Genomic DNA, 27,321 nt, shown 5'->3' with positions numbered 1-27,321 from the left:
AGAGCGCTCTCTCTCTCTCTCTCTCTCTCTCTCTCTCTCTCTTTAGGGAGCTCAGATAGAGGTCACTCTTCTAAGTTATTTTCCGTTTCCTCTTCTCCCTCGAGAGAGAGGGCTGGGCGGGCCCATACTGCTCCGATGACAGAAGGCTTCTTTCGCAAGTTCCCTACTTTCTTCAGACCTGGGGTAGTGGCCGAGTTCTAATTCAACAATGCCCGGCTCTCAGCCCAATTCCGCCCCTGGTGTTCCCAGAGGGCAGCTCCATGGAAACTAAAACATCACAACTCCACGAAGGTATCGCGAGAAGCGCGGTTGCGCCCGCGGCCCTGAAGAGGCGGAGCGAGGGCGGGAACTCTGAGCGAAGTGGGAGGAGCCCGAGCGCTTCCGAGGTCCTGGTCTGGAGACTGTCTCTCTCCAGGCGGCGCCCCCGCGTGACTGCGCTTTACATAATCGCGGTCTCGCGCGTCACAGTGGCGTACTCCAGTTCAGATCGAATCAGAGTGGTCTAAAGCTTCGTGTTCCGCCCCCTCCTGCTTGATCGACGTCGAAGTGAACCAGTGAACGGGCGTCCAGAGCCCTGGTGCCCGCCCCGGTTCGCCCCGGCCCGCCCGCGCCGGTCCGCGCTAGCCCGCCCTCCTGCCGCAGCCCGCAGCCTGCCGCCACCACCAGGTTGTGCCTCAGACTGTCAGATAAAGCGGCGGGCCGGGCCCGCGGGGCGGTGAGCACGGCCCGGGCCGGACATGGCGGCGCTCTACGCCTGCACCAAGTGCCACCAGCGCTTCCCCTTCGAGGCGCTGTCTCAGGGGCAGCAGCTGTGCAAGGTGCGCGGGCTGGGGCGGCGGCCGGGAACTGGGGACGCAGTAGGCGCGGCCCGGAACTCCCGGTTGTGCGGGACGCCCGGCGGGGTCCCATGGGCTGGGTGTGGCAGGCCCGCCTAGCTGAGGAGCCGCTCCCTTCCCGCGGGGGGCCGGCCGGGCACGTGGGGGAGTCCCGGGTCCAGTCCAGGCCCTCGCGACTGGCGTGTCCGGGTGCTTAGCAACCGCGGGGGATTGTTTCCCGACCCCGCGAGGTCGGGGGAGGAGACAGCGGATCCCCTGCTTGCCCCTAACCAGCCGCGCCGGGGATCCTTTTGGGCTGCCTTCCCCGCCACAGCGATCACCCAGGTTGCATATCGAGGGAACCCCTGCTCCTCCTGGGTTGAACTCGAGTTGGGTGCTTACAGGGAGGAGTGTCTAGAACTCGGACACCTCACGGGCACTCTTCATCCCGAGTCGAAGGTGGCGAGGCTATATTTAAAAAAGGAAAAGCCCCCAATCACGCCCAAGAATCAGGATGACTTAAGCATCTAGTTGATGGCCTTCGGTCCTCACCTTAACCAGTTTTTACTTCTAAAGTCCCAGTGTCTCTTTTTTAAGTTTGCTTCATCCATTTTGCCTATTTAAGTGAATAGGGGTGCTGTAAGGCAACAGTTAAAAGTCACCAAGCCTGCTGAAGGGTGATGTTGAGCTATCCTCAGATAATCCAGAGTTTGTGTGTCTGATTGAAGTAAGTTATAATTGTAAGTCAGGATTGCCTCAGATGGCCATAATTTTCCTTTTGCCACTCCTGTTTACCAGATCTGAGAGAAGGCAAGCTCTCGAGTGCCCCTTTTAGCCTAAAAATTATATATGATTTTCATGAGGTTTTATATACATAAATAAAAATGATAGTAACCTAGCACCTTCATTTCACAAGTAAACCTGCTCAAAAATCACAGCAGCACAAGAATCAACTAGAATCTAGAACTTGGGATTCTCAGTCTGGGGCTTATTCATACATACATATTTGTTTTGCAATTTATGACTAGTACCATATAAATTTTTACTCCCACATTAACAGCACAACAGTGATGCAAATATTACAGAGGAAGAAAATAAGGCCCAGAAAGTTAAGTGACTCACTCAAGCACAGTGGCTGTGCTAGGAATAGTACACAGGTCTTCTGCTTCCTACTGAAGGCTGTTTCCATTTGTGAGTGCCTTTTAAAATTATATCCTCATTTCATTTCAGGAATGTCGGATTGCACACCCAGTTGTGAAGTGCACCTACTGCAGGACTGAGTACCAACAGGAGAGGTAGAACTTTGGTTGACCATGAAAGATGTTAATAGGCTCTTCCCTCTTAAAAATCTGTGTTTGTATTTCATGTGCAGATTTGTAATTAATTTCATTGTAACATACAGATCAGTAGTAAATTACATTTACAGATTCAAGTTTCCTGTTACATTGAAGGGTGTATAATATTCATATTCTAGATTTTATCCATTGATTGCTTTTTTTGTATGTTTTTTTTGTACTAGGGATTGAACCTTTGTATGTGCTAGGCAGTGCTCTACCACTAAGCTGCATCCCCAGCCCTTTTCAATTCAATTTAATTTTTATTCTGAGATAGGTCTCAATAAGTTGCATAGGCTGTCCTCCAGTGTACAGTTCTCCTGCCTCCCAAGTAGCTAGGGTTATAGTATGTACCACCCTGCTTGGCCATTGCTATAATTTTTAATTTTTATATACTTAGTTTTTGTGGTGTTGGAGATCAAACCCAGAACCTTGTACATCTAGGTAAGCACTCTACCACTGAGCTATATCCCTAGCCCCTGATTGCTTACATTTTTAAAGTTGCTTAGTTTTCAGGTCCTTGATCATTTCATATTGTGGTTATGATCTTTTGACACTAAAGAAACCAACCCCATAACAGTAAAATGTGAGCCTCAAGCCTCAAGCTCCAGTATGTATATATATAGAGAGAGGATGAAGAATTTATAAGGTCAAAGAAGATGCTTTTGGAACTATGATAATCCTGATAAAAGGTTTGTTAGCCCTAGCCACATTTGAAACTCACACTTTCCTTATGTGAATCACTTTCCCTCTCATTCTCCTTTTGGTACTAGGGATTGAACCCAGGGGTGCTTTACTACTGAACTACACCCCCGGCCCTTTTTATTTTTTTGAGACAGACTCTTGCTAAGTTGCTGAGGGCCATGCTAAATTGCTGAGGCTAGCTTTGAACTTGTGATCTTACTGCCTTTTCCTCCTGAGTTGCTGGGATTACAAACTTATATCACCATGCCTGGCAAAATGCTCAAATATTAAGTAGGTCCTTCAACAAGTTTTACAAAAAGTAACCCTTCAACCTACAGAATGTTACCCTCATTCCAAGGAGTCCTGTCATGCTGCATCCCAATCTCCAAAATTCCTGGGCAACCACTGTTCTATAGAATTCCATTTCTATGATAGATTAACTTCTCCTGTTCTTGAACTTCATATAAATGGATCATACAGATTATACTTAGAGCTGTGTTTTACCTTTTACAGTTAGGCCTATAATTCATCTTGAATTAATTTGTGTGTTAGGATGAGATATGAGCTTTGTTCCTTAATTTATATCACCCACACAAATCAATCCAAGATAGATCATAAAGGTCATCTTTTTTTGCATGTTTGTTTTTTGGTACCAGGGATTGAACCCAGAGGTGCTTAACCTCTGAGCCACATCCCCAGCCCTTTTTAAATATTTTATCTAGAGACAGGGTCTCACTGAGTTGCTTAGTGCCTTGCTAAGTTGCTGAGGCTGACTTTGAACTTGTGATCCTCCTGTCTCAGCCTCCTGAGCTGCTGGAATTACAGGTGTGTGCCACCACACCCCACTCTGCATGTTTTCTAAGGTATCAGGACCATTTGTGTATGTTGACATATACTCTGCGTCTTCATTAATAAATCCAGGTATAAATCTAAATGCTATTCAATACCATGGAATCACTGATGCTGATATTCTTTTTAGAGATCCCTTTTCAATGTATTTCACTTTGTGGGTGTGTGTGTGTATTTGTGTGTGCCCCCCGTGTGCTGTGCTGGCAATTGAACCCCCTGCCTTAGGAATGATAAGTAAATACTCTACCACTGAACCTACATCCCCTACACCTGTACTTCAATTCTTTTACTGCTTTCCTTCCTTTTTTTTTTTTTTTTTTTTTTTTTTTTTTTTTGCGGGTACTGGGGATTGAGCTTTGTGCATGCTAGGCGAGTACTTTACTGCTGAGCTACATCCCCAACCCTTTTTATTTTTATTTTGAGACAGGGTGTAAGTTTCCCAAGCTGGCCTCAGCCTCTCGAGTAGCTGAATCGCTTGTGTGCACCACCACACTCAGCTTGAACTGCCATCTTAAAGTGGCAGAAAATTGCCCTGCCCTAGAAAGTATTTTGTTTGAATATCTTATTTTAATTTAAGTTATCCATGTGGGGGCTGTGGATATAGCTCAGTTTGTAGAGTGCCAGTCTTGCATGCACAAGGTCCTGGGTTCAATCCCCAGCACCACAAAAAAAAAAGAAAAAAAAAAAGTTATCTAGGCTGGCTTTGAATTTGTGATACTTGGGCCTCAGCCTCCTGAGCTGTTGGGATTCCTCTGGATCTTCACGAGGCAAAGGATTTTTTTTTTTTTTTTTTGTCAATGCTTATTAACTCAGAGAAATCAGATTTTTTTTTTTTTTTTTTGAGTTCTGGGGATTGAACCCAGAGGTGCTTAACCACTGAACCACACCCCCAGCCCTTTTTATTTTTTATTTTGGAATAGGGTCTTGCTAAGTTGCTTAGGACTTTGCTAAGTTGCTGAGGCTGGCCTTGAACTTGCAATCTTCATGCCTTCCAAGTCACTGGTATTATAGGTGTATGCCAGCGTTCCCAGCGAGAAATAAGAAATTTTGATGAAATATTTGGTTTTAGAGTCTTATTTCCCCACGGATTTTCATATGCTTTAACTTACAGAGGACAGCATAGTCAGACTGAGGTCAACATTGGATAGCAAACACCTAACCACTGTGCTACACACTCTTAGCACTCTGAGTTTATATTCTTTTTTTTTTTTTTTTTTTTTACTTTTTAAATATATAATACATACATATATTATAATGTGGATATATGATATATATATATTACTTGTTGATGGACCTTTATTTTATTCATTTATTTTTTTGTGGTGCTGAGACTAGAACCCAGTGCCTCACACATGCTAGGCAAGTGCTCTACCACTGAGCCACAACCCCAGCCCTGAGTTTATATTCTAAATTCAAATACTTTATTCCTCACCTTAACCTGGTCAGTTACTCATCTGAAGTGAAGAGAATTAATTTATTTTCTGCTAGTTCATTTTACTCTAATGTAATTTTTTTTTATATTGGGATTAACCCAGGGGTACTTAATAACCACTGAGCTACATTCCTAGTGCTTTTTATTTTGAGACAGGATCTTGCTGAGTTGCTGAGGGTCTTGCTAGGCACTGAGGCTGGCTTCAAACTTGGGATCCTCCTGCCTAAGCCTCCTTAACTGATGGGATTATAGGCATGTACCACTGTACCCAGCCAATCTAACATACTTTGAGAGTCTTTTCCATATATGATAATTTTATTTACATGATACTTAAAGATGTCATCAGAAATAACTCATTCTTCATATTAACTGAAGACTTATTTTATTTGAGATAACAAAATTAATAGTCATATAATAATGAAAGAGCAATTGGCCAGAGGGATACTTAAAATTCAGTTAACCAGGTGTCCAGACAATATTTCACCTTGCCTTTAGCAGTGAACCAATTCCTCGGACTTAAGGAGGAATCCATTTTCAAACAATCTAAGAAAAACTTTGTCTTCTTTTTTCTTTAACAGCAAAACCAATACAATTTGCAAGAAATGTGCTCAGAATGTGCAATTATATGGAACGGTAAGTAGGATATCTCTGTTCCTAATAGTGAGTACCTGGTTCTTTTGGAAATTTGCCTTCTGTAGACTATTAATGTCATTAGAACATTTTCATTAGAACTAGTTATATTAATATAGCTAGTAGCCCATCTTTTGAACTTATTTAATACTTACTATAATGGAGTTCTGTGTTTATAGTTACTCTGTCAGGATTGATTATAATTTTCCTTGAGTAGCCTTAGTGATCAGTATGGAAAGATGAGGCAAAAGATGACTTACTTTTTTGTTAATAGTTAACTTTTTATTTTGAATAATTATTATTAGTTTTTTCTTTTTTTGGAACCGTGGATTGAACATAGGGGTGCTTAACCATTGAGCTGCATTTCCAGCTCTTTTTAAAACTTATTTTTATTTAAAGACAGGGTCTCACTGAGTTGCTTAGGGCCTCACTAAGTTGCTGAGGCTGGCTTTGAATCCGTGATCCTCCTTCCTCAGCTTCCCGAGCCACTGGGATTACACCAAGCCTTATATTTTTTCCTTAGTGTCAGTGTTCACAATACTATTTCTGAGTTAGGTGTGGTGGCTCATGCCTGTAATTCCAGAGACTCAGGAGCCTGAGGCAGGAGGATGGCAAATTCCAGTCCAGCCTGATACTTAGTGAGACCCTGTCTCAAAATAAAAAAATTTTAAAGGGCTGGGGGTGTTGCTTAGTGGTAAGTACCCCTGGGATCAAGCCCCAGTAACCCTCCCCATCCCCACAAAATAAAGAACACTGTCTCTGGGCAGGCTTCTCCTGATATGTTTATACACTGATGGTGGCAAAAGGGCCTTTTCAGAAATTTGGAAGCATTTGTCAGTTTCTCCAAAGTGCTGCTTCTGTTGAATTTCTCAAAGAAATCTCATCATACTCACTGAAGGGTTTTTGTTATTTGTTCAATTATTTAAAAAAGTCCTGTGAAGAAAAATACTTTTTTATAGTATTAAGAATGAGCTTCAGTGACTAGGATTATAGCTAAGTGGTAGAGCGCCTGCCTAGCATGTGTGCAGTGCTGGGTTCGATCCACAGTACCACATAAAAAAAAAATAAATAAAATAAAGGCATTGTATCCATCTACAACTAAAAAAAAAAAAAAGAAAAGAAAAGAAAAAGAAGAATGAGCTTCAGATGAGCTTTAGGCCAGACATGGTGGTGCACACCTGTAATCCCAGTGACTTGGGAGACTGAGGCAGGAGGATTGCGAGTTCAAAGCCAGCCTCAGCAAAAGTGAGGCATTAAGCAACTTAGTGAGACCCCGTCTTTAAATAAAATACAAAATAGGGCTGGAGATGTGACTCAGTGGTCCAGTACCCCTGAATTCCCCGCACCCCCCCCCCCAAAAAAAAAGAATTAATTTCATTTGGTCAATTTGAAAGCAAATTTATAAAGTTGGGAATATATTTTTACCTACTCTGTAGGAATTATTGCTTTACAAAAATGTACTGGTATTTTATCATGTGTTTATTTGATTCCTTTTTTCCCCTTTAAGCCCAAACCTTGCCAGTATTGCAACATAATTGCAGCATTTATTGGCAATAAATGTCAGCGTTGCACAAATTCAGAGAAGAAGTATGGACCACCATATTCTTGTGAGCAGTGCAAGCAGCAGTGTGCATTTGACAGGAAAGATGATAGAAAGAAGGTAAATGTGTGTCTTTCTTGATCTTTTTTTTTCTTTCAGAGAAATTAAAGTGGGCTAATTGTATTAAAAAGACATATAACATAGAGAGTTCCTTTCCTGGCTTTCCTCTTGACCTTGAAGAAGATATTTAGACTGTTTAATTTATTAAATATAAGCCATTATATTCCAACATTATATAAGAATCCAAATTAGAGTGATCAATATCCCTGTAATTAGAATATTGTATTGTAGGTGGTAATTGGCAGAAGGCTGTAGAATTCTGTAAGGAGAGGTTTGTGACTTAAATTAAGATAGAATGGTATTACCAGTATTAATATCTGGTTCTTTAAATGTTTTTATATGTCAAAGTTGAAACTCACAAGAAGATGGTCTTATTATTGTCCTGCTTAAAAATTTCCCCTGGTTTCTGGTTATGCTTAAAATAAAACTCAAACTCTTTTCTTGCCTGCAAGTCCCATAGCCAGCAGTCAGTCTCATCTCCCATCATGCTTCCTGCCTCTTCCCTTGTTCCATCCCTACTGGCTGCCTTTCAGTCCTTCACACATGCTAGTCTCATTCCCTCACCACTGCCACCTTTAAGCTGGTTGTTCTTTTGCCTGATGTGCCCTCTCCACAGTGTTTCAACCTAGATGCCAACTCCTCACAGAGGCCTTGGTTTACTAAACTCCCGTAATTATTTCTTATTATCATTCTTTTATTGTCTTCATAGCATGTAACATTGTGAAAAATGATCTTGCTTATAAATAAGTGTTTGTCCATCCCGGCTAAAAATGAGGATTTTTTCGCTATCTTCTTGTTCCTATTATATTTCCAGAGGTGTGGCACATAGTAGATAATAAAACAATATTTGTTGAATAAAAGAATGTAGTACAGAAATTCTTTTTCAGTGGCCAAAGGTGCTTTTCAGAGATGCTTAGGCTTTCAACGGCTGACATTTGATAACCAAATATGTTCATTTATAGTAAAAGGATATAACTCTTCAGTGACCAGAGTACTCCTAGCTCCCTGCCAACTAGGGTACCTTTCTCTGCTTGGAGAAGCTGAATTAGTAATCAAGAGATAGCTTAAAATTGTATGCTGCCCATGTCTGGCGGGCAGCACAAACTTTGCAGTCCCCCAAATCTGAGTCCCTTCCTACTCCTGGGGCTAGCTAAATGATTCTGGCAAGTTACTCTCATTATGCATCAATTTCTTTATTTTTCTCAATAGGAATAAAAGTAGATACTTCACTAGGACCATGGAGTTATTTAATGAGATAGTTACATAAAACACTTAATTTTGAACTGGCACATAACTCAAAAACGGTGCCTGTATTAATATTAATTAGTATAGCTAATTTAAAGAATCTGTTTAAACTAGAATTCCTTAAGTTTATCCTTGTTAAAATCCTAAAGGTTTTGGATATTTTTAGACATGCTCATAAACTTTTAAGAGAGGTCTGCTGAACATCATGGCATGGCCTAAGATGGAGACTAAAGCTGGAGGATCACAAGTTTGCCCACCACCTGGGAAAACAGTGCATCCCATCTCAAAAAAATGAAAATAAAAAATAGAGAAGGCTAAACTCAGGGATTAAGAGTGGGTGCTTTGGGGCTGGGGATGTAGCCCAGTAACAGAGTACTTGCTTAGCATGCACAAGTCCCTGGTTTTGATCCCCAGCACCACTATACACACACATCCACAGAGTGGATAATCGAGACTCAGAATGCATGGGTTGAAATCTTGGTACTGTCATGATTATTAGTTGTATGAATCTGGACAAGTTACAAGTTAATCTAATTGTGCCCCAGTTTCCTTATTTATAAATGCAAATGATCAGATCTCAGTGTTGTTACAAAGGTTGCATTATTACGTCTAAGTCCCTTAAAATGGAATCTGATACAGAATTAGCACTCAGTGTTTATATATATATAAACTTGTAGTCCTCTTATCTCAGCTTCTCAAGTAACTGGGATTATAGGCATGCACCACCACACTTGGCAATAATTTTTTTTTTTTTTTTTTTTTTTTTGCGGTGCTGGGGATTGAACCCAGGGCCTTGTGCTTGTGAGGCAAGTACTCTACCAACTGAGCTATATCCCCAGCCCAATAATTTGTTTTTTATATTTTAATTTTCAGGATTATTTTTTACTTTTTTTTAATCATCAGTGGACCTTTATTTTATTTATTTATATGTGGTGCGGAGAATTGAACCCATTGCCTCACACATGATATGCAAGTGTTCTACCACTGAGCCACAACTCCCAAACCCATCTTTTATGTTTAAAGTTTATTTTTTAAATTTTTTATTTTTGGGGGGTACGGGGGATTGAACTCAGGGGCACTAGACCACCAAACCATATTCCCAGCCCTATTTTGTGATTTATTTAGAGACAAGGTCTCAATGAGTTGTTTAGCTTCTCACTTTTGCTGAGGCTGGCTTTGAATTTGCAGTCCTCCTGTCTCAGCCTCCTGAGCTGCTAAGATTACAGGTGTGTGCCACCATGCCTGGCTTAAAGTTTATTTTTTAAAGGAGAGGTTTATCTGTGGCTCTCTGTGCAATTTCATGTTCAATGCTTATTTTCTTTCAGTAGAGTTGCCTTTTTTTTTTTTTTTTCTTTCAAATCTTTCTTTATTGAAAGCTCTTTCCTGGCCAAAGACTTCTGTTGTGTTTTAAAATCAGGCCTTCAGATCATGTCCCATAACTATGGCATAAACCATATTGAAGTTTTTTTCAAAGTTCATTTGTTTATTTATAAACAAATAATCAAATGCCTATCATCTACCAGACTCAGTACTAGGTATTGGAGATACATTAATGAACTAAACAAATAAGACCTTATTCTCACAGACTTTATATTCTTGAATCTGATAAAGAGATGAATGAAGACAAAGAAGGACATAATAAACATAAATTTTAGATGTAGGTGCCATAAAAAAATAAGAGTACTTGGTAAAAAGTCAATAAGGTTAAATTGAGCAATCAGGAGATGACATTTGAGTTAAAACTAGAATAATGAGAAGATGGTAGCCATGGGACACTCTGGAGGACAAAGGTTCCAGGAAAAAGTACCAACTATGCAAAGACTTTAAAGCAGGAATGAACTTGGCACATGGGAAGAACAGAAGGCAGAGTGAATAGGGGAAAAGAAAGAAAATGAGATTATAGATCAGGTAAAGGCTGTATTTAAGTCACATCAGCCATGATAAAGTTTGGATTTTATACTACATAAGAGGAGAAAATCTTGGGTTTTTAAGGAAAGAATCTGCGATCACATTTACATTTATGAAGCCTTCTTTGACTGCTATGTAGAAATAGTTCATAAGGCCCCAGGAATGGAAGTAGGATGGTCCTTTGGGCAGCCCTTGAAGTAGTGACAGATAAGAATGGCTTAACTAGAATGGGAGTAGTGGAGTTAGAAGGAAGAGAGGATAGTTTCAGACTGAGGGACTTGCTGATGGGGTATAGAGCAGAGAGACTTGCTGACAACATAAAGAACACTTTAAATAATGATGATGTAACAAGCCCATTTTCGATATGGTACACATGATCTAATTTCAGCAATTGTAAATGCAGACTATAAAATTCTATAAAATATCAGCACACTGCCTTTCCAAACTGAGTAGTTCCACCCAGTTCTACACAAATGGTTTTGCATTCCAAATGCTCCACAAAGGCACCCCAGCTTCAGAGGGTTGTGGAAGTCATATTCTGCTTTCCTAGCTTGTGCCTGGCTCCCTGGTGCACAGCTGCTTCTGTTTAAAGGAATCAACTTTATCCACTTCAGATTGTGCTATGGTAGGCTGCCACCAGGGACTGGAGCCTGGAAGCTACTCATCCATTGGTCTTTCTCTGGAGACATTATTTCCATCTCAGAGAGGGTATCCAGTATGCCATTTTGTGAGCCATTTGTAAGGTATTAAAACTGAAGTTTGGGAAAGTTTGGGCACATGACAGTTCAAGGTTACAAAATTTCATTTGGGGAGAATAAGTTCAAGAGATGTATAATATGGTGAATGTAGTTAGTAATGAATCTTATTCTTGAAAATTGCTGAGAGTAGATTTTTTTGTTTTTGTTTGGTTTTGGTACTAGAGATTGAAACTAGGGGTGCTTTATTACCACTGGGTTACAGTCCTAGCCCTTTTTATTTTTTGAGACAGGGTCTCACTAAATTGCTTAGGGACTTGCTAAGTATCTGAGAATGACCTTGAACTTGCAGTCCTCCTAACTCAGTTTCGTGAGTCATTGGGATTACAGGTGTGCACTACCATGTCCTGCTAGATTTAAGTGTTTGCACTGCAAAAAAATACATAGGTAATATCTGTGTTAATTAGCTTGATTTAGCCATTCCACAATTTCTATACATTTTAAGACTACATGTTGTACATGAAAATGCATACAGTTTTTATTTGTCTATTTAAAAAATGAAGTACAGACTTTGTATTTCATCCTCTGTCTTTTCCCTACTGAGTATTCCATAATGAGGGCCATGGAGATATTTGTGTCTTTTGAAATTCTTGTGGGAACTTTGCTCTGGTCTGTGTTTGTTAGGATGAAGAAAAACAAAACATAAAAACACATAAAAGTTAGAGGCTGTTTTAACTAAGCAACTCTTATATTGGCACCACGGTATTTATGTCATTAAATCCTTGCAGCAGCCCTCTGTGACTTGCCCAAGGTCGAACAGCTGACAAGTGGGAGAGTTAGAACTTAACCCAGAGGTTCTAGCTCCCAGTGCCCATATTCTCAGCCACTGCACTACATTTTCTGTTCTTTATCTTTGTCTCCTTTTCTTTCAGGTAGATGGGAAATTGCTGTGCTGGTTGTGCACACTTTCATACAAACGTGTTCTCCAGAAGACCAAAGAGCAAAGGAAGCACCTGAGCAGCTCTTCTCGTGCAGGCCACCAGGAGAAGGAACAGTACAGCCGCCTGAGTGGTGGCAGCCATTATAACAGGTAACCCCAGGTGCATGAGATAGGTCTAGAGGTGCTAGGTAAGTGAGATGTCAGGCAGTCAGGGAAGATACCCTCTCGTATCTTGTAGTTTTCCTATTTTCTCTTTAGTGACAAGCCTCTAGGAAGAAACATTTGTCATATATTATAATTCCTGTATCTTCCAAGAGCCAGGGAAATTTTTTAATTTTTTTAATTTTTTATTTTTTATTTTTTTAACTGGGGATTGAACCCAGGGGTGTTCTATCCCTGAGCTACATCTCCAGTCCTTTTTATGTATTTATTGTTTATTTTAAGACAGGATCTCACTGAGTTGCCCAGGCTGGCCTTAAAACCTGCACTCTTCTTGCTTTCAGCCTCCTGAGTAGCTGGGATTACAGGCATGTTCTACTGCATTTGGTGCACTGTAAGCTGCCAGAATTTCCTGATTTTTGTATTGTGTCTTAAAAGTTTTGTGGAACTTACTCTTCCTCACATGTGGTATTCTTGTCACCCTTTGAGTGGGTTTTTTTCTCCAGAAGGTTGGACATTTCACTTCCTGAGGGATGCAGCTTTTAAAATGTGTATTTGGGGCTGGGGTTGTGGTTCAGTAGTAGAGCATTATCTAGCATACATGAGGCCCTGGGTTCGATCCTCAGCACCACATAAAAATAAAATAAGGTTGTGTCCACCTACAACTAAAAATATATATATGTTTAAAAAATGTGTAATTTGTCCAGGAGAGTGATAGATATTCTAGATTTGTTAGGGTGCAGTCTAGTGAAAAAATGTCCTTCCATTGATGCCATAACCTTCCTGTCAGAGTATCTGTCATGGCGTTAAGAGCTGTGGCTGTGGATTGAATCCTGGCTCTGCCAAGTTCTCTGTGGGAACCTTGGGCAAGTTTTTTCATCTGTAAAATAAAGGAAATAATAGTACTACCTCATGGGGTTGTCGTGAAGATAAATTATATAGTGCACGCACAGTGATTAGTTTTATAACCGGCACATAGGAAGTATTCAGTATATTTTAGTTATTTTTTATTATTACCATCACGACTGTTTATTCAGCAGGCATTAAGTACTCCAATGGACCAGGGGCTCTGCTGGGAATACAGAGGTGAATAAAAGAGTCATGCTGTTCTCCAAGAATATGCAGTCTGGTAGAGAAGACAGAGTTGTAATCAAATCATTGCGGTCTAATGTGAAGGGCACCACAGTGGCAACATATCAAGATACAAGCATGAGAGGCAGTTGTAATTATCTGTCTCAGGAAATCAGGCAAGGCAGGCTTAGAGAAGAACTGGTAGATAACCGATTTTGGGATGAGTTGGATCATCAGATAAGGACTGGGCAGTGGCATCCTAGGCTAAGGGAATAGCATTTGCAAAGAATTTGAAGTCCTTCTACTCTGCTGGAGCTTGTGATTGGGAGTTAGGGAATAAGAAGAAAAGGGGTCCTGCAGACCTAATGAGGAGGGCGGAAGTTGGGTTAGCAGGAAGCCATTGAAGGGATCTATGGATGGGAGGGACCAAATCTGCATTAAAAACAACCTTGATTGGTGCTGAAGCATTGGAAGTGAAAGGGTCTGGGGGCTACTTAAGAAGCTTTTTTTAAGAGTCCCAATAAGAGAAGTTACAATAAGAACCTTACCTGAGCCAGGTTGGCACATGCCTGTAATCCCAGCTACTCTAAAGGATGAAGCAGAATTGCAAGTTTAAGGACAGCCTGGGAAACTAGGGAGACCCTATTTCTTTCTTTTTTTTCTTTTCTTCCTCCTCTTCTTCATTTTTTTTTTTTTTTTGGTACTGGGGATTGAACCCAGGAGTGCTTAACCACTAAAGCACATCCCCAGCCTTTTTTTTATTTTTTATTTCGAGAGTCTTGCTCAGTTGCTTAGCGTCTCACTTGACTCACTTGGTTGCTGAGGCTTGACTCAAACTTTTGATTCTCCTACCTAAGCCTCCTGTGTTGCTGGGATTACAGGTGTCCACCACTGCACCTACTGGGAGACCCTATTTGAAAATAAAAAAGGATTAGGGTTGTAGCTTAGTGGTAGAGTACTTGCCAGCATGTGTGAGGCCTTTGGTTCAATCCTAGTACTACCAAAAGAAAAAGAAAATAAGCTCTTGCACAGAAGAGCTACCATCTTGCCTTGGTCCAATAGACAGATTTGCATTGTGGTATCTTATTAAAATCTTTGATTTCTAACACGTGTTTCTCTATTTTTGCCATTAAAAGCCAGAAAACACTTTCTACATCTTCAATTCAAAATGAAATCCCAAAGAAAAAATCCAAGTTTGATTCAATCACAACAAATGGAGACAGGTGAGCCAGTTGGAGTATGTGTACACACACAATTGAAATGCATACACAGTTCCTAAAACAGGAATATGTTTTATGTTGTACTTTGGAGCTAGCCTTCAGCTGTCAGTGAACCATTGAGGGATGTGATGTTATAAACAGCAGTACTGATATCAGTCGAATCTTATTATTTAGACATTAGAACTTGTAAATGGATTTAACAGCAGTTGAATACTGGAGTTCACTAACTCTCCTACACTGATTCTAAGAACTCAAGAGCTGAGTTTTTTCATTGTGGTCTGTGCCTGTAGGCTCCTCCAGGCAGGGTAGGAGTTGGTTTCCAGAGGCAGAACAGGGACAGGTGGAATTAAGGCAGTGTTTTGTGAGGGGTAATCCATACTTACTTAGCATTCAGAAAGCCAGCTCAGTGCAGACACTGGATCAGAAGAGAATGAGATGCATTTAAATATTTTTGTTTTATTTCCAGCCTGTCAAATGCATATTTTTATTCTTCACTTTCCTCTCTCCTTCTCAGCGATGCTTCCTCTTACGAGCTGCTTTGTCCTAATATCCAGAGCGCCCCGTCCGTGTTGGTGCAGTGGGCTGCTTCCCAACAGAGTCTTGGGGTCAACCATTTTCCTGTTCCTCCAGGCCTGGGCATCTTGAAGTGAGATCACCTGACACATTCCCTAAGTCCTTGGAATCATCTCCAGGCTGAAAATGTCTCCCATTCACAGTCTCCCTCCCAACCAGTGGTCGATGTGGGAACAGAACCTCATACAGGCTCACTAGGGCTAAAGTTATTTATCAGAATACAAAATATCTACAAAGATTACTCTTTCCCACTGCCTTTTTCATTAAATTTATTTTAGACTCTACCAAGATAGTGTCTTTTTACAACTAGTTTGATTTTAAATTTTTTCATTTGAACCATCTAGAAACGTGTAACTTAAATATTCTAATTACATGAGTGAAGAAACCATGAAGACCATCTTTGTGATCAATTTTTCTATTCTCTGAGCAGTTAGTCTGGCCATTCTGAAGAAACATGTGAGGCAAATAGTCTATCATCTCTGTTGTGCATGATCCTGCAAAAATTACTTAAAGGAAGGAAGTTTTTTTTGTTTTTGGGGAAACAGGGTCTCACTACATTGCCCAGGCCCAAATGATCCTCCCACTTCTATGTATAGAAACAGGGCATTCAGCCAAGACGTATGTCTTTATTTTTGTATTTATTTATTTATTTTTCTTTTCTTCTTCTTTTTTTTTTAAAGGCCAATACCCTTAGAGTTTTCATTTCTTTTTGTGCTCATTTATGACCCAGGTTAGATTTGAATGACTTTGAGAAGGCTCTTCCATGCTCTGTAGTTTAACCAACCAGTCTGTTTATCACTTAGTAGCTTATTCTGTTCTTGAGATATTACACTGTTTTTGCTGTCCATTGCCATGGATACACGAAGCTAAAAACTCCATCTCTCTGTTCAGACTATTTTATTGCATCTAGCCACCAGCAATGACTGTATTCCTCATGTAGGATGTTGATTCTTGATTTAGGTACATGATCTTTTATGATGCTTTCTATGAAAGATACTAAAAGATCATTTTCCCCTAAAATGAACATACTAATTGTTTAAAGTGTAATTTAATCTCAAAATTGAAAATTCGAAAATTTTTTTCTGTTGCCACAAAAATTTACATACATATGTTAAGTTCCATTTGAATGTTCCTACATTACCAGTCTTAACACTCTATTTCTCTTATTTGTATTTTTTAAGAACATTCATAGCACAGTATAAATTACATTTTGCTATCTTGTTTACTTTTTAATGGGTTCTGTCCTGCTTTTAATTTATTTTGAAAATAGCATTCTGAGCTGGGTGTAGTGGTGCACGCCTATAATCCAAGCCACTCAGTAGGCTGAGGCAGGAGGATTGCAAGTTCAAGGCCAATTTCAACAATTTAGAAAGACCTTATCTCAAAAAATAAAAAGGGCTAGGGATATAACTTTGTGGTGGAGTGTCTCTGGGTTCAGTCTCTAGTCACAAACAAACAAATCTAAAGCATTCCAACAGTTCTTTATTTAAGTCACACAAATCAAAAAACTTTGAACTGTATACCTATACACCAAGTATTATCAGTCAAAATATCTATTGTTTACCTTCCTCTCAGTTTTTAATTAATCACAAACCACTTTTCTGATCCCACTTTTAAAAATATTTGTATACTTTTTTTAAAAATTTTTTTAGTTGTCAGTGGACCTTTGTTTTATTTATTTGTTTGTATGTGGTACTGAGAATCGAACCCAGTGCCTCACACATACCAGGCAAGCACTCTATCACTGAGCCACAACCCCAGCCCAAATATTCATATACTTTTAAATTTGTTTACTCTTTAATACTTATCCTTTATGTCTTCTGTAAGTTGCTTCTTAACTTTTCAGTGATCTTTCTGTACTACCACATTTTCCTCTTGTGCTTATTTAGTGCCAAGGCATATTATTTTCTCATCTTATTCTTTACCCTTTAGCCTCCTATATTGTACAGACAGCACAAATTACCTTAACTTTCTGTAGTGATTTCGTAATTATAAGACTGGTCTTTTTGTTTTTCAAAACTTATAGTCTCCTCACTATTTCTAATTTGTTAAAGTTGTAACAAAACTTTTTAATTTGAGATAATGTCTAGCCTGCCTGCCTTGAGAAAATGTACCAGAAAATGTACCAGAAAATATGATTTAAAAATATGATTTTTTAATCATATTTATTTATTGTTCCATAGGAAATTTTTGAAAAGCAGTTCTGGGTAATGGGTGGTCCCATTAAGCACCTTGTTGCTTATTGTTTCTAAAGAACCTTCTTTTCCTTGTAGTTTCCCTTTTATTCTCCCTCCAAAATGTGCCTGAAACATAGGACTTCTATGTGGCATTTGAGGACCAATGTACGTGGTTATAGGGAGGCAGGTTTTGGCTCAACCTGAGGAAGATTATTCTTAAATATTAATAGCTTTTGGAAAAGACAAATTTCATGGAGAAGTAGTGAGCTCCCTGTTGTTGAAGGTATTTGAAAAGAGACTGGCTATTCTGTCTTGCTAACCTAATTTTCTTTTTCATTTCCAGCAGTTTTTATTGGACCAAGAGTTAGAGTCAGATAAGACCCTAACACAGGATAGATAGGACTGGTTTCGTCACAGTTTACTAATAGGAGAGGAATTTTCTCTCAAGAAATAGAGCAGAGCATTAGGAGCCTTGAGGACAATGAAAAATTACTTGCACTACTAACTCATTACTCTGTTTCATTCATTTCTGTATTTGTGGGTTTATATAGATGATTGGGTTGAGGAAAGACAGGTCCTTGGTAATACAGAAATACTTGTAAAGCTGCATATATAAGGATACTTCATATCTGAAACTGGTAGAGATTATCATAGATCTCTTTGCATGTCTTTTTAATTCTGCATTTACTTAAAATTTTTTTTACTTGTTTTAATTAGTTGTACAAGATTGTAGAATGCATTTTGACACATCATACATAAATGGAGTATAACTTCTGGTTGTACATGACACAGAGTTACACAGGTCATGTAATCATATATTCACATAGGGTGATAATGTCCAATTCATTCTATCATTCCTATCCGATTCCCCCTCCCCTCCCGCTTCACTCCACTCTGTCTAATCCAAAGTACCTCTATTCTTCTTCTACCCTTATTGTAAATTAGCATCCACATATCAAAGAAAACATTTTCATCCTTTGGTTCTTTGGGACTGGCTTATTTCACTTGGCATAATATTCTCCATTTCCATCCATTTATCAGCAAATGCCATAATTTCATTCTTCTTTAAGGCTGAGTAATATTCCATTGTGTATACATACCACAGTTTCTTTATCCATTCATCTGTTGAAGAGCACCTAGGTTGTTTCCATAGTTTAGCTATTGTGAACGAGCTGCTTTAAACATTGATGTGACTGTGTCACTATAGTATGCTGATTTTAAATCCTTTGGGTATAAACCTAGAGATGGGTTGACTGGGTCAAATGGTGGTTCCATTCCAAGTTTTCTGAGGAATCTCCATACTGCTTTCCGTAGTGCTGCATTTACTTTTTGTTATCCAGTAATTCTGTACATGGATCACTTTGTGAAAGCATCTGTTTATTCTTCCTCTGACATTCTTCTCATACGCTTCATGTAGACTAGAGTGGGGGACAATGTTCTTATCAATGAAATGTGTCTTTTGGTTCTAGCCATAGAAATGTTTGACTTGACTTTTATGAGGAAGTGTGTGCCGTGATCAGGCTTGCTATTTGAAGTTTCTTCCCATGGAGAGAAATGCTGGTTATTAGATGTGGTTTAAGATACAAGAATGAGCTAATGTAGTGGTGCATGAGTATAATTCCAGCTATTCAGAAGACTGAAGCAGGAGGATCTCAAGTTCAAGTCTAACCTGGGCAACTTAGTGAGATCCTGTCTCAAAATAAAATTTTAAAAAAGAACTGGGAGCAGGGAGGCTGGAGTTGTGCCTCAGTGGTAGAGCACTCACCTAGCATGTGTGAGGCACTGGGTTCTATCCTCAGCACCATATGAAAATAAATAAAGGTAATGTATCCATCTACAACTAAAACATATATATATGAGAGCTGGGGATGTACCTGAGTGGTAGAGCACTTGCTTAGCATGCATGAGGCCCTGTGTTCAAACTCCAACACTGCAAAAAAAAAAAAAAAAAAATACAGGAAGAACCAGGAGAACTATAAATTCTCGCTCTATTGACAGAGGAAATTGATTTATTTTACTTTATTTTTGAAATTATTTATTTATTTGTTTCTGTGGGTTGAACCAATAGGCACTTTACCACTGAGCCACATTCCTAACCCTTTGTTTTATTTGATTTTTTATTTTGAGATGGGCACTCTTAGGGCCTCAATATGTTGCTGAGACTGGTATTAAACTTATGATTCTCCTGCCTTAGCACCCCCAGTTGCTGGAATTACAGGTGTGCAGCACTGTGCCCAGCTTATTTTTTTTTTTTTTTAAAGTTAATTAATTTAGTGCTGGGGATTGAACCTAGGAGCACTTACCCACTGAGCCACATTCCCAGCCCTTTTTATTTTTTTATTTTGAGACAGGGTCTCATTGAGTTGCTTAGGGCCTTTCTAAATTGCTGAAGCTGACTTTGAACTTGTAATCCTCTGCCTCAGCATCTTGAACCACTGGAATTATAGTGGTATGCCACCAAGCCTGGCCTCTACTGAGACTGGTTTTGAAGTTGTGATACTCCTACCTCAGCCTCCCCAGTTGTTGGGATTACAGGCATGTGCCACCATGCCCAACTCCTTTCTATAAATCTTAGTTTTTCACAAAAAGAACTGACTGGTACAAAATGCATCTTTTTATCAGAAGCCACATCTCTTCACAATACATACACTTAAAATTTACCCTCTATCCATAATTCTAGGGAAGTTTCCTAATGACAAATGTTATGGCTCTTTTCAGTGGTGAATCTTGGGAACCTTTAGTGACCCTGAAGCGGTATTCAAGGCTGTTAGAATGTGGCATTTTCTTTAGTCCTGAATTTGAGAGAAAATGCTGCAGGATGCTGCTGTGTTGTGGTTTGGGTTGGTGTCATTTTCTGATGACCACCTAACCTGTGCAGTTCCAGTTCAGCAAATGCTGTAGAGGCTGATGTGTATGGAGTCATGTGCTCAGTGCTAGGAATTCACATAGTTACTCCTGCCCTTGAGGAGCTCATAGTGGCTTACCTGTATCCTCAGGTAAAGAAAAGTATATCCATCCAAGTTATGATTTTTTGCCCCTCCATTTTTCTACTCAGCTTTTCCCCAGACCTGGCTCTGGATTCACCAGGCACTGACCACTTTGTCATCATTGCTCAACTAAAAGAAGAGGTAGCTACTCTGAAGAAGATGTTGCATCAAAAGGATCAAATGATCTTAGAGAAAGAAAAAAAGGTATGGTTAGTTAACACTTTCCAGACCAGAATGATGTAGGGGTAAGATATGGGACATGATGATAACTCTGTTTGATATTTATTGGGCACTTACTATTGATGCTTTGAGAGAGAGCTCCCATGGCAAAGTGGGATGTCCTGGAGAGAGGCTAACCATTTGTCATGGGATGGCATTACCTTGGTCAACCACCTTAGCCCAGCGGGTTCAGAAAGCTGGTTTTTCTTAGCATTAAGAAGGGAGTTCCACTTCTCAGAGAAGATATTTGTTAACCAAGCAAACAGATGATGTATAAAACCACAGTGTCTACTTCTTAATTCACAGTGGGACATGCAACAGCATATTACTATTCTCGGCATGAACTAACTTGGACACTTGTAATCAGAAGATGCTGAATGAGCATGGAGTTGGGATAAGAAATGGTTTATGTAATTGGAATATTTAATGCTCTAAGGCTAAAAGAATCTGATGTCTCTATTTCTCTTATGGGGATGGCTATGGCTGTGGGCCAGTGATACTCAAAAAGTACGAGGGCCAAGTCTCCCCACTCCCTGAACAGTTCAGGTGAGCCCTCCTCCGTGACTCCTGCATCAGTGCTGTAGCTCCTTTACTAAGTGACCCACTAAAACACATTAATAACCCTATTAATACTTAAGTGTTAATATTCTATCTTCACAATAGAATATTTTCTATACTCATATTTCTAGTAGCTTTATGTTAATAAGACCAGTTTTATTTTGGTGTGAGAGTCATCCTGCCTCTTTTTTTTTTTTTTCCTTGGCAGTGGAGATTGAACCCAGGGATACTTTACACTGAGCTACATCCCAAACCTTTTATATTTTTTATTTTGAGACAGGGTCTTGCTCAGTTGCTGAGGCTGACCTTGAATTTGCAAATTCTTTTGCCTCAGCGTTCTGAGTCCCTGGAATTATAGGCATGCACCACCATATCTGGCTGGAAGGGAGCATTTGAATTCCTTGTTCTAATTTGTTGTTTATTATTATTTTATTTTGAGGTTCTTAGTATCTTATTTTATGGGGGCGGGGGGCAGGAATACTAAGGAATCAAACCAGAGCCTCATGCATACTAGGCAAGAGCTCTACCACTGAGCTACATACCCAGCCCTTTTTATATTATGTTGAGACAGGGTCTCCCTAAGTTGCCCAGGCTGACCTTGAACTTGCATTTCTCCTGCCTCAGCCTCCTGAGAAGCTGGGATTACAGGCATGTGCCATTGCGCCTAACTAAGAGTATCTCACTTTTGCCTTCATAACAAAAACTTTTATTGTATGTTGACTTTGTGCCTAGTTCTACTCTAAATGCCTTTACCTGTTAACTATCCATATAACAAGTCTTTCAGGTAAGAATTATTATAATTTCATAGGTGAAGAATGTTTCTGCTACTTTTTCTCTTAGGGCTCCAATCACCTCCCATGGTCTGCTTTTTTTGTTTGTTTGTTTTTTGTTTTTGTTTTTTCCTGTGACTATGTGTTACTTTATACCAAGTTCAGAATGCTGTGATTCATTCTAAATGACTCACAGACATTTACAATATTAAAGTATTTTTTTGTTTTTCCTTTTTTTTTTTTTTTGAGATGAAGTCTCTCTGTGTTGCCGGGGTTGGCCTTGAACTTCTGGCCTCAGGCACTTGCTTCTCAAGTTCTGACACTGTAGGCATATACCCCCACATGCAGCTTATAATGTTAAATTCTTAACATGTATTTTTTCATCTGATTTCTACCTCATTTTATAGATGAGGTAACAGACTCAAAGAAGTTAAATAGTGTGTCTAAATCACACTGTTAGTAAATGGCTGAACAAGGTTATGAACCCATTACCCATTCTGACTCTTGTTCTTTCTAGTGTGTTAGGCTGCATCTTGCCAGGTAGAGATTGATGGGAGGACACCCATATTCTTTCAGCTTACTATGTGACTGGCAAATGAAAGTGAACCCAAGTATATTCTCTTCATGGACCAGATCAGAATGGCACATAATAAAACATTTGCAAAATTGAGATAAAATGAACACTTGTTTCTACTGCTTACAAAATTGGATTTTTGAAAGGAGCAAAAACAAATAGAATGTTTCTCATAGATTCCAGGGTTAAGTGTACATTCCCTAGCTTGGGACAGGCTGTTCTGCATCATGTCTGCCTTTTTTCTTTTTTGATTTTTTTGGCTGATTGGGACAGGGACCAGGATTAAACCCAGGGGTGATTAACCACGGAACTACATCCCCAACCCTTTTTTATTTTGAGACCGGATCCTGCTAAGTTGCCAAGGCTGCCCTTAACTTGCGATCTTCCTGCCTTTGCTGCCAAGTCACTGGGATTATAGGCAAGCGCCACCATGCCTAGTCTGCCCGCCTTACTTTAGCCTTCTGTCACTCTCCAAGTTATTCATTCAAGTAATCTCTCAATTATCTCACACCTCTGCCTATGCCCACACCATTGCCTTCGCTTGGATACCCTTCTTACCTCATGTGCCTATTGCTACTGTACCTCAAACTCAAAATAATCTTTCTGACTTAGATGTCCCTTCTTTGTGTTCCTTGAATAACACCTCAAAATAAAAAGGGCAGGGGACATAGCTTGGTGATAGCACACTTGCCTAGCATGCATGAGGCCTGGATTCAGTCTCCCGCAATGAGGGGAAAAACATGAAATCTTAAAAATCTGCTGGTGGTTAAGTATCAGAAATATTAACTCAAAGCAGGACTTGGTGACACATACCTATAGTCCTAGCATTCAGGAGACTGAGGCAGGAAGATCATTTCAGTTCAGTTAAGGACCATCATGAGGAACAGTGAGAACCCTATCTCAAAAAAAAAAAAAAAGAAAAAGAAAGAAAAAAAAGAAATGTTAATTTAGGATTTTGTATAATTTTCAAGGACAGCTTTAGAAAAAAGTAGGATACTCTCTGGTATGGATCTCCAGGACAGCCATAAATTTATTGATTTGTGTGACCATTTAGCTCTTTGATACCAAAACATTTCTCATTACACAGAAATTTCGTCTGGTCACTTTTCATTTTTTCCTTTAGATTACAGAATTGAAGGCTGATTTTCAGTACCAGGAATCTCAGATGAGAGCCAAAATGAACCAAATGGAGAAAACTCACAAAGAAGTCACAGAACAATTGCAGGTGACTGCTTATTATGTGGTATCTGGTATACTTGACTGAGTATATTTTAAGTCATCATCTTTTAGATTTCTTTTTTTTTTTTCTTAAAGATTGGCATATCCCATTAATTTCCCTTTTGGATATCTTTTATTATTTTACTCTTGGATGAGTGCTCATCTTTTCCTCAGAAAATTTATAAATGTGTTCCTTGAGTTTTGAATATACCAGATGTTATTCCAGATGTCTAAATTATGGACTCTTTTTGTTTTAATTTTTATTTTTACAGACTGCATTTTGATTCATTGTAAACAAATGGGGTACAACTTTTCTTTTCTGTGGTTGTACACTATGTAGATTCACTCCCTTTGTGTAATCATACATGTACATAGAGTAATAATGTCTGTCTCAGTCCACTAGTTTTCCTTCCCCCACCCCCTCCCCATTTCATCTACACAATCCAAAGTTCCTCCATTCTTGTCTTACCCCCACACTCCCATTATGTATCATCATTCACTTATTAGAGAAAACATTCGGCCTTTGTTTTTTTTTTTTGGATTGGCTTATTTCACCTAGCTAGACTCTGGTTTAAGCAGCTCATTAAGGCACTGCATGGTTGGTTTGTATTGCATAGAGCATCCTTTTGTAATAGTGGGTCCCAAGAGATTGAAACAAACCGATTAACCTCTAGCAAATACTTTTTTCCCTGAACCAAGTGTCAAGCCCTAGAGCTTTCTATTGTTTTTTTTTTTTTTTTTTTTTTTAACCTCTAGAATGGTTCGTCTCTTCCTGACCCTCTACATTATCTGCCTTCATATCTGCTTCATATCTTACTAATTATTATTATCTATTAAACTTACTCTGCATGGAAAAAATATTTTTTTCCTGATCAAACATCCTCTTACACTATTTATTTATTTATTTATTTTTAGGCCAAAAATCGAGAACTCCTGAAGCAGGCAGCTGCCTTGTCCAAGAGCAAGAAGTCTGAGAAGTCAGGAGCCATAACCTCCCCATGACAGACCACAGGAGGCTCCTCAGCAACAGCGATGGGCTCATCCTGGGTTAGGGTTGGAGACCTGGCTGTTCTCTGGGAATTGCAAACTTTCTTAAGAAATCTCTATTTTATTACAGTTATCCTTCTTTGTGCGATTGCAGTGAGCTGAATGGAAACACCTAGTTTGTGCTGTGTTGACTGCATGCTTGAGTGTTTGGGATTTCAGGTTTGTTCTCCTTCCCTTTCTCTCACACTGCTCCTTTCTGTGTTTTTCTTCCTCCTCTACCACCTCCTTCTCTCTTCTCTCCCTTCCCTTCCCTTCTTCTCTGTGTATTTTGGTTCTACTCTTTTTTTTGTGGTGGTCACTGCTCAGTGTTATGTGCAGAGTGATTTTTTTATGTCCATACCCATGAGCAAATAGTTTGGTATTAATTGTATATCACTGCCACCCTCTAACTTTAAAAACTGCCACCTTTTGGTACAATGAGAGAGGCTTTCTCTCTCCAATAAACCTTTTGCTTCAGGGTATACTTTTGGGTTTTTTTCCAGGTATATTATGTATGAACTTTGTACTATGTATAGCCAGAGTTTTATTTATTTTTTAAAAAAGAAACTTTTTCTTGATAAAGGAATAATGGTAGCCTAGCTAGTTGTTCTTGTAAAAGCGATGCCTCTTGGGGAAAAAAAAAAAAAAAGTCCTATTCTCTAGCTTTTAGTAAATGAATCAGATCTCTTTCTTGTTACCTTAGAGTCTTAAAAACCAATTGCTAAGGTGAAATATTTCAATGTATAAGTATGGAGTTAAGTGCCTTTTGGAGGATTTCTTGGAAGAACATTCAAGGAGATACTTAAGGGAGATTGCAAAGATTTTAAACAGTCTGTCTTTTTAAGTAAGGGCAGAAAGAAAGGTTGTCCAGGTTATACTGGACACTTCCCTCCCCCACCCCTTTCCTTATTCTTTTATGTAATTGATTTTAAATTCTCACACTGCCACTTCTTTAAAAAAAAAAATACCCTTTACTTATATCACTTGTCATACTGGGCTATTATTGTCTGAAAACATTTTTCTTTAACAGGAGCAGATTCAAAATGGTTGAACTATAGGACATTCTAGGATCAGTACAGATTGCTCAAGTATGGACTGTGTGTCCAAATGGGAGAAATAATATCACTGTACTTTTCCTGTTTGTCTTCACCTACCCAGCCTGTACACTCCCTGCTTTTAATGGAAAGGTATTGAATACATGTGCTTCTCAGAAGCAGCTTGGCCTCAGCCAGAAATGTGTGTGCCCTGTCTTCCCTTCTTGACTCAATAGGCACATGGATTCACTTTTCCAGAAAAAAGGGGATAGATATGTATTTCTAGCCATACTCTCAGGTCCTCTCTGTGGTCTTTTGAAATAAGTTGGAGCTGTGTAGTATGTGCCATGAAATAATGAAATCAGTTACCCTGGAATCATTAATGCAGGGGTTACTAGAGTTAAAGGTAATTGTGAGGACAGATGACATTTGTACCTCAGTCTACCAAAATTATAGCAGTAAATTTGGCTTATTAAAAACAGATGTTCTGTAATCTGTAATAGCATTCTCATAAGTGGAGCCATGCACATAATTGGACAGAGATGTGGAAAGAGTGGCTTCCTTCTGATAAGAGATACAGTGGACCATGTTGCTTAGATATCACCCTGGTAGGGGATGTAATTTTCCCTTCTAAGCAAGGGGAACTGCAGTGCTAAATAGTTTTGTAACTTTTTGAATGAGAAACTTTTAGGTAAAGATAAACTGTCAGATAATATTTTTTAGATGCATTTGCATTGGCTATGGGGAAAAGATTGAGAAAAATGACAGTCATGGTTTTTTTTTAAATTTTAAAGACTGAGAAACTCTGTTATCTGAAGTATGATAATATAAAAACATTTAGTTTTATACTAAATCTTTTTTTAAGGTCTTGGCATTTAATATAAAGCAAACCCACACATTTTCTAACTTTCCATAAGTTCTTAAAAGGGAAAGAAGAGTCCTCAGTCTTGAAATTTTAATTTTTAAAAATCATGACACTGTTTTGCCATGAAATTGAGTAGCTAACTTTTGGTAACACCTTTTGTTTCTTTGTATGTTTGTAATAATGGACATTTTAAAACAGGAATGTTTTGGTTTGTACAGACTTTGAAAAATGTGTGTTAATAAAAATTCATATTGACTCAAGTACAATTGTTATTTTTTGTTCTCTTTCTCCTCCTCCTTTCTCTTCTTCCTCATCTTCTTCTCCTCTTCTTTCTTGTTCTACCTCCTCCTTCCCCTTCTTCTTCCTTTCTCTCTTCCTCCTCCTCTCTCTCTCTCTCTTTTTTAATCCCTGGCCCTTGAGTTTATTTCTTGCTAGTTCACCAGTAGACTTAATCCCATTATCCCCTTGAACCCTGAAAATAGTTTGTCTTGCTTGTATACTAATAGGGAATTTGATATCCATCAGAGGATAAAGTCACTCTCTTCTGTGTTTTCATTTATATAGCTTAAGTGCTTGCTTTGTGCCAGGCACAAAGCAAGACAATGGGGGTTACAGCAGTAACAAAACCGACAAAGTTATTGTCCTCTGGGGATTTTATTCAAGTGAAAAATTGGACAC

At 39.2% G+C, this 27,321-nt stretch overlaps 1 protein-coding gene across 2 annotated transcripts; it reads left to right on the top strand.

The window, feature by feature from the left end:
- Nucleotides 1-619: 619 nt before the first annotated feature.
- Fam76a (family with sequence similarity 76 member A) lies at nt 620-25,774 on the top strand. 2 transcript variants are annotated; one of them, XM_047523633.1, is made up of 10 exons: nt 620-818; nt 2,046-2,110; nt 5,693-5,747; nt 7,252-7,404; nt 12,185-12,342; nt 14,559-14,645; nt 15,157-15,288; nt 20,448-20,583; nt 23,624-23,725; nt 24,634-25,774. In XM_047523633.1, the coding sequence occupies exons 1-10, from the start codon at nt 738-740 to the stop codon at nt 24,718-24,720; spliced, it is 1,056 nt and encodes a 351-aa protein (XP_047379589.1). In that variant the 5' UTR covers nt 620-737; the 3' UTR covers nt 24,721-25,774. The 2 variants fall into 2 exon arrangements, with proteins under 2 accessions (XP_047379589.1, XP_047379590.1); XM_047523634.1 differs by lacking the exon at nt 15,157-15,288.
- The last annotated feature ends 1,547 nt before the right edge of the window (nt 25,775-27,321 follow it).

This window comes from Sciurus carolinensis, chromosome 1, assembly GCF_902686445.1.
Source record: "Sciurus carolinensis chromosome 1, mSciCar1.2, whole genome shotgun sequence".
NCBI lineage: Eukaryota > Metazoa > Chordata > Mammalia > Rodentia > Sciuridae > Sciurus > Sciurus carolinensis.
Note: the sequence above shows the minus strand (reverse complement) of the source record. Positions and strands in the feature narration are given on the sequence as shown.

Bases quoted from the DNA above. Each gene is read 5' to 3' on its own strand.
- Fam76a (XM_047523633.1), top strand. From the start codon at position 738: ATGGCGGCGCTCTACGCCTGCACCAAGTGCCACCAGCGCTTCCCCTTC. The intron at 7,405-12,184 runs GTAAATGTGTGT...CTTTTCTTTCAG, and splicing joins GGAAAGATGATAGAAAGAAG to GTAGATGGGAAATTGCTGTG. The intron at 14,646-15,156 runs GTGAGCCAGTTG...TCTCCTTCTCAG, and splicing joins ATCACAACAAATGGAGACAG to CGATGCTTCCTCTTACGAGC.